Source organism: Arachis ipaensis, chromosome B02, assembly GCF_000816755.2.
Source record: "Arachis ipaensis cultivar K30076 chromosome B02, Araip1.1, whole genome shotgun sequence".
NCBI lineage: Eukaryota > Viridiplantae > Streptophyta > Magnoliopsida > Fabales > Fabaceae > Arachis > Arachis ipaensis.
The window spans coordinates 61,993,099-62,001,115 of NC_029786.2; the positions used below are offsets into that span (position 1 = coordinate 61,993,099).

The 8,017-nt window shown below is 35.4% G+C and overlaps 1 protein-coding gene across 1 annotated transcript in view; it reads right to left on the bottom strand.

The window, feature by feature from the left end:
- Window positions 1-8,017, bottom strand: part of LOC107625350 (EG45-like domain containing protein) — a 16,746-nt gene that overhangs the window by 1,548 nt on the left and 7,181 nt on the right. The window contains exon 2 of the mRNA XM_016327969.2: window positions 7,499-7,778. Coding sequence (XP_016183455.1) covers window positions 7,499-7,778 — 280 coding nt within the window. The remainder of the gene's footprint in view (window positions 1-7,498; window positions 7,779-8,017) is intronic.

Genomic DNA, 8,017 nt, shown 5'->3' on the forward strand with positions numbered 1-8,017 from the left:
GAATAATAAATAAATAAATATTAGATATGCATTGTTATTAAATATTAGAAAAATATATATTTTTTACGCACGAAGAAAAAAATATCGCCTTGATGGACGGGTCAGTCTTGACCAATGGCTTTATAGCCTCAGCAATTGTATCCGAGTCCAACTTCGAATGATCCTGTTAAATCACTCCTATTGAGCACGTGTGCCTACCGTTGTATCTGCGTATCTCCCAACAACCTTTTTTCCTTATCAAGCTGGCTCGGATAAGCCAGTCGCACCCACGCTCATACATCTTGCATTTTGCATAGAACGTCTGTGGCTCAGACTCATACACGTCGTAGTCAACTCCTCTAGCGATAGTGTAACTTCTAATTGCTGCCATGCCACGACCGTCTTTCTAGAACTGTATTCCATTCCAATCCGGAACTCTCCGTCCTTAGGATTAGCAACGCCTACAGAAAGTAGAAATCATCGTTTACTAATCAATCCAATGCATAAATTAACAACAACGTATTATTTAGTCATCACGCACCTATGTTTGAATATTCCGGAAACTTCGGTGCATGCATGGCGTCGAGATCCACCTCACGCATAAAAGGTGGCACGTTCATCGGTTGACTAATCGAGGGATGAACCACTACATTCTCCGCTGCTGTCTCAACTCCAACATCACCATCCTCATCTTCGTCTCCGGCTTCATAAGTGGCTTCGAAGTCCTCTTCACTGTCACTATTCATTCCCTCGTACACTGCAGCTCTATCATCTGCCACCTCTAAATCATTTTGAGTCCCTTCCGCCTCTACGGTTTCAAACTCAACATACAGCTCAATCTGTGGCTGTCGCATCTGAGTCTGCCGGTGAATTTGAAACATATTCTGCATACTCACTTCGTCTGTGATTGGCATGGTATCAAACTGTATTAGACCACCAAAAACTACAACCAGATTCTGGTACAGAATTCTGCTCACTCTCATTAACGTACTGTTCTCCATGCTTTGACAGAGACCATTCTGAAGCTCCATTAACATCATGGTGCATGGAACCACAAACGAAAACGGATTCTGACACACAAACCTCACTCCCTCATGAGTATTACGTATTATCTCACCGTCGCGATACACAACCAAGTTTGCGGTACCCTCCATTACGCTTCAAACACACCCAAAGAACACTCATACACTCTTACTCAGAATGAAAATGAACCCGAGCACTGCCTTATATAGAGGAGAGCTTTCACCACGCCCCCACGTGCTGATTGTCTCAGCCAATCACAGCTTGCCACGTGTCAAAACGCCCCGCGTGCTGACTCATCACGTCCCCCACATGATACAAACACGTCAGCACGCCCCCCACTTGTTGAGTCAGCACGCCCCCCCACGTGCTGCTCCAGCCAGCCAACCATCTTCAGCCACGTCATCACGCCCCCAGCGTGCTGACGTCATCACGCCCCCTGCGTGATTCTCTCTTCGTCCAACCACATGCTTCCCCGTCATCTTCATGCCCTCCACGTGTAGTAGGCACCACACCCCCTGCGTGTTGGCCTTGGACCACAGACATCCACCTAGACGTAAAACACATTTTTCCTCCATAAACAACCAAAACACCACCTTGCAAACCATATTCAAATTCTTGAGCCTTTCAAGTATTGTCTAAAATTTTTAATTTCTTAAAAAACAAAAATAACCCAAATGGCAAGACTAATTATTGTGGAGAGAAAAAGGGGAGAAGAAGAAAGAAGAGTCTCTCCTTCCTAACAAAACCCCAACCCTAACATCCATAACCCTAATCCAATCCAAATGTTTCGTTTTTCTCTGGTTCTTCAATCCATTCGATGATGACGTGCGTTCCTTTATTGAGCTTCGATCTCAATCTCTGCTCGCGAATGAGCTTTGATCTTCTCTGCTCGCGAATGAGCTTCGATCCTCTTCTTGTTGAGCTTCGATCCTCTGCTCCTCTTCTTGTTGAGCTTCGATCCTCTTTACTCGCGTTCATCACCGCCGGTCACTATTCGATTATCACTGCTCATGTTTTTGGTGACATTCTCGTTTCTGGCGTTCTTCTGCAGGTACTGATGATTCTACCGTTCTCTTTTTGTTTTACTTTAGCACCATTTTGTGTTTTGAATCCTAATTTTTAGTTAAACTTGTTGCTATGCGCATTAATTTTAAACTTGTGAGCATGTATCCTTACTATTTCTTCAGAATTAGCTGTGATATCATGTCCTGCATGTTGATGCTATGATCCTATGAGGACTGATTTACAGTTGATGCATACTATGCCTTAGTTGATTTTTAGATAATAGAGGTACACTATTAACACCAAATTTAATGTTAAAATTTATTCATTCTTAAATAGCTAAGTTGTAAACATAATTAAAGCTTACTTTCTTTCTTAGGTTGTTTTTCCACTTTCAGTAAGTTAGCTAAGGAATTAATTAGGATGAGTGTGAGTTAGGTAGTGATGAATCTACTCTTGTCACCAACATAATAATATAGTTTTTAGTTTGGAAATCAGATTTCAAGCGAATGTAATGGTTAAAAAGTGGTATGACGAAGAATGAAGTGTGATGGATAGTAATAAGAGTGGAGTAGTGGTATTAATATATTGAAAAAAGATTAATTAGCATAATAAGCTTACAACCTTTTGTTTATACTCACTACTGAAATAAAATAAAAGTGGTTGATGTGGCATGTTCTTTTACATGTGTGCTTTTATATCTATAATCATAGTTTTTTATTGCAGATGGCGGCTCATGGAGGTGAGCCAAAATTCGCCAAAAAATTATGGCGGATGGCATTGCAAGAAATGGTGGTAATGGCGGATTACCTAAAAATGCTTATATGTGTACAAAAAACATGCAAAAAAAATTGCAAATATAATAAACTATAAAATCTAATCTATATAATCATTTTTTTAGTCATAAGACATCCAATTAATACAACAAAAGTGATCAAATATAGTAGCAAATTTAGCAAACAAACATAAGACATAGAACATAAAAACTAAAAACTTAAAAAAAAAACCAAAGCCATTGTCTCATTAGAATCAGGGGCAGGGGCAGGGGCAAGGGGGTTAGAATCAGGGACTTGTCTGGAAATAGACATAGTGAACTGAATGGAAAAAATATTTGGATGAAGAGAGGTTTATTAGGGTTCAGGGAAGAAAAGAGATAGTGAACTGAACGAAAAAAAATAATATGCAAGAAACTACGAACCAGAGAAAGTGGAACGGTGGTTCGCAGCAGCAGTAAGGAACGACTGTGGTGATGAGGGCGGCAACGACCAACGGCGACAGGCAGCGACAATTAGTGGCGCCTAGCGACGGGCGGCAGTGACAATTGGTGGCGACAAGATGCACAAAGAGCAGAGAGGGAGAGGAGTTTTCACATGAAGAAGAGGCGCAGAGAACAGAGAGGGAGTTTTTGAATAATTAGGATTAGTGGTATCACTTAGGATTTCGTAATTTACCCAATTACCCTCAGAATTTTTTTTTTAAAATATGTAAAAACCCGATATTTCCGCCATATGTATGGCGTTCTGCCATGGCGCCACCGCAATTGCGGCCGCCTTTTCACCCGCCGTGGAAACCACAACGCGGCGACCTCCTTATGGTGGCGAGGCCAAAATCCACCATGCCATAATGCCATGGCGCCGCCATTGCCATTAATTGATTGCATTTATGTTGATCACTTTGTTGTTACCAATTGCTGTTAAAATCTAAGCTTATAATTTTGCTTTATGGCTTCTTGTATTGTCAAGACGTTGGGTTTCTCTTGGCAGAAATGATGATTGCTACTTGAGAAATTGGGAGATCAAAGCACATAGTAGCATAGCAAGGTAGTATAATACCACTAACAAGCCATGCAAGCTCTAGTGTGTTCTCATTTTTGTGTGTCAAATAACAATAGACCTATTGATTTTGCTAATTCAGAATTTCAGCTCTAGTGCAGGTTGAGATTTTGAGGGAGAAGAATTTTTAGGCAAAATAAATGAAACTATTTTTTATTTTATTTTAAATATTAAGCTTCCTTAGAATTTATGTTGACTATTCCTTCTTGTCTTTTGGCTAAAAAATCTAGCTGCTCCAAAAGACTGAGACAACATTTTCAGATTAAACTCTGAGACTGTGTATTTAGACTGAAATCTCTCTGTAGAATTTAAAATTGAACATTGTTGTGTAAATTTATTGTTTTAGTGTGTGCGGTGCTGATTTTGAGTATTAACTTGTTTTCATTCTATGTACTCTGTAGATATAAATATATAAAGTATATGTGTAGTGCTGATTTTGAATATTAAGCTTCCTAAGCACTTTCCTTATAGGACAACATGTGAATTATTCATGTGAAGCCGAAGGTACTCAGTTATTCTATTTTTCTAATTTCCTCTAGATAGACTCTAAAGATAGTTCTCCACCCTGAGTTGCTGATTTTCTATTTTTCTTTTTTGTCCCTTATTTTTGTCACATATAAGCTAGTTAAAGAGTTCATACTATTAAAAACTCCGTTGTTTTCTTCTTAATGCTTTGGTCTGGAGATGGCAAAAATTGTGTTCCTCTCTTTTCACATTCATCTATACGGCCATCACAATCGGTCACTCTTTTGAAGGTACTGACAATTCTGCCTCTTTTTTTTTCCTTTTCTATTTGCAATGATGACTCTGCCTCATTCCCAAAGTTCGTGATGCTTTCTTTGTGTTTCCGTAGGCATTGATGATTATGATTATATGATGGAGTAGAAGATTTTGATGACTTGTTGACTAAATTTGACAAGAAGAAGAAGGGACAGTGTATAATGAACCATACTTGTAAATTGCCAATGAATTGGGATTACAGATTCTTTTCGATTGTGTGGAAAATTGCAAATCTAATCCCCACAGGTGGCTTCCCTATAATTAATTGTTATTGTAGTTAATTCTTTATTTTGCTTGAATCATATTCCTATAAACATTAATCGAATAAGGATTGATTTGAAGTTTAACTTGCTTGGCATGAAATTGATTTGAAGATGTAGTATGTAATTTGCTTGGGTTGTAAATAAGATTGTAACTGACTAAATAAGTTCTGTCCGTTCTTACTTAATTATATTCTAATTTCATGTATCTAGAAATCTCCTCGGAGAAGAATTGATAACTTAAATTTTAATGAGATTGAACGGCCTGAGCGTTGGCTGGACTCTTCATTGAAGCAAAATAGGCCTAACAAGTAACAAGGTATGCAAATTTAGTAGCCAACTCTCATCAACTTTATATCGAGTTCACTAGGCTAATATCATTATAGTAATTAGAAATTATGTTGGTTGATTACCTTTAATTTGTTCATAGTTACTTATATGTGATAGTAGTTTGTTGGAATTTGGTGATATATATACAGCTAGCTTTGAAGATTTTCACTTAGTTTTTGGCTTCACTAAAAAAGAAATTGTGCAGTGTAATTTTTAATATTTATTTATTAAATTATTGAGACAGATATGGACTTCAAGATTAAACATTTTACAATTGATGGCAAAAGAGTGAAGCTTACTATTTGGGACACAGGTAACATTTTCTAGTTAGTTGATGAAATTTTTTTGTGCAAATGTAAAAAAATAAGGTAGTTAATTAAGAATATTCATTGTTCTAACTCTAGCTCTGTGTGGAAGTTATTGTAATATTAAGTGCTTTTTTTTATTGTTATTTTGGCGATTGATGTATCCTAGTGCTCCACTCTATACTGTGTGTGAGTTATTATTTCTCACTATCATATGGGTTACAGTGAGTTTGAACTTATTTGGGAAAAAAAAATGAAAGGAACCACTTTCAATTTTCTTACTGATCTTGTACTTCTAATGAAAAATGTTTTGTATTCAGTGGTAGTGCCTATTCTATATTGGTTCAAATAACAGTGATCACAATGCATGAGAACATGTACTAGGTTGATGATTGTGTTAGCATCTCAGTAAACTATCTTCTTCTGTAGGTTTCTTTACAAAAATAAGAATCAATGGGCATAAACAACTGGTGGAAAGACGAACGGTAAGATGATGTAGAAAGATATGATGTGTTGAAAGAGAAGAGTAAGAAAGTGAAGTTGATGATGATCCTAAAGCCTTCAAGTGCTAACAAAACATTAGAACTGTGCTATGATCTCTCATCAATTGGAAAGAAAGTTTGGGTCATAAGGTAAAACTTATTCAGGATCAATTTGATAAAGATCCTCAGGAGAATGGTTCTAAGGATGAAAATGGTTCCAAAGATGCTCATCGTATTTAGCTTTTTTTTCCCTTTTAAGTATATGTATTTTGTTAAGGGTCTTTTATTTAATTAATTTGCCATATTTTGTTATGTGAATTAAAGAGTTATATAATAATATATTAATAATATATTTTAACTTAATAATATATATTCAAGTAGAATAAGTTGAGATTTTGTTTCTTCTATCATATTTTTAATTTTATTGCATCAAATTTTAATGAAATGCTTAAATTATTGTACATAGCTAATAAATAGTGGCAAAATGTACCTAGTACTATCACAAGAGAAAACGGTTTTAAAGAAGAGCCAACGCCTTTAAATTAATGCCTTAGTAATACAAGAAGTGGCAGTGCTTCTAATAAAGTGATGCCAGAGTTCAATGTAATATGCAACATTGCTTAGGGTTGCTATACTAATAGAATAGGCAACGATTTCTACTAATTGTAAAATTATTAAAAACGACAACGCTTAATAAGTGTTGCATTATGGTCTGACCAAAAGCGTTGTTTTTGCTTTAGAATAGACAACGTTTTCAAAGAGTTGCTTACAAAAGCATTGCTTTTGAAGGAAAAAAACGTTGCTTTGATCTAAGACAACGATTGTATCTGTAAAGGGTCCAAAAATGTTGCTTTAAGTTTAAAAGTGTTGTTATAGATTAAAAGTAATTTTTTATCAATTTTTAGACAATATTTTTTAAATGTTGTCTCAGTCTGAAAATGTTGTAGGAAAATTTTTTTATTATTAAACTTGAATCCAATGATATATTTATTAAGAAAAATAATCTCATTATATATTATGACTAATCCTTGCTATATTTATTATTATTATTTCACATTTCTAGTAGACTAAACTAATTCAGACGGTAAAAATTTATAATAAGAGCGTTATTTATATTATCCCTATTAAAATATATTTTTAAAAAGGAAAAATAATAAAATAAAATAGAAACATTCGATAAATTCACATCATAAGATCGTAAAATATAAAAAATTTTAAACTCTAAATTCTATAATTATCATGTCAGCATCCTTATTAACGGTGTTAACTTTTAAATATAATTAAAATATATTTAAATCGTTAAAAAAAATAAAATAAATTAAACGTTAAAGTATTTTTAAAATTTTTAAAAAATTTAAAAATAAAAAATATACTTTATCCAAAATTTAATTACAATTTTTTGTGCAATTTTATTTCCTTAAAATTAAGTAGTCCCCAAAAAACAAGACAAGAATAAAGCTAGCTAATACAAGCAGTTAGAAATTGAAATGATGAAATGGACTTACGGGGTATAGTCAATATAAACTTTTCCAGCATTGGTGTTAGCTATCTGAGAGAAAGCTTCTTGAGAGAGATCAAATGTTCCCTGGCAGCCTGGAGAGGGACAAAGATCGACAACCTTGACGGTAACACTGGCGCCGGTGCACGGTTGAGTGACGCCGGCGTTGGTCGCACCTGTGCATGTGATCTTATACATTTTGCCACATGCACCTCCATTGTTGTATATTCCCTCGCTTGCAGCTGCAATCATCGTTCCTTCGTCCTCGTACCCGTAGCATGCGGATGCTGATGATTTTCCAAGTAGCATATCAGAGCACATCATTATCTTCATGTTATATATACATATCCAAAAGAAAAACTTTTTTTTTTTGGTTAACAAAGGGGCTCTAAGGCCCCAAAAGGAAAACTTTGGTCTCCTATCTAACTAGTGTGGCCTTACATAAAAGGTTCAAATTCCAAAAATACAGAAAAAAATTTAATATAGAGAAAATATATAAAACTAACTTTTAGTTAGTTAATAATAA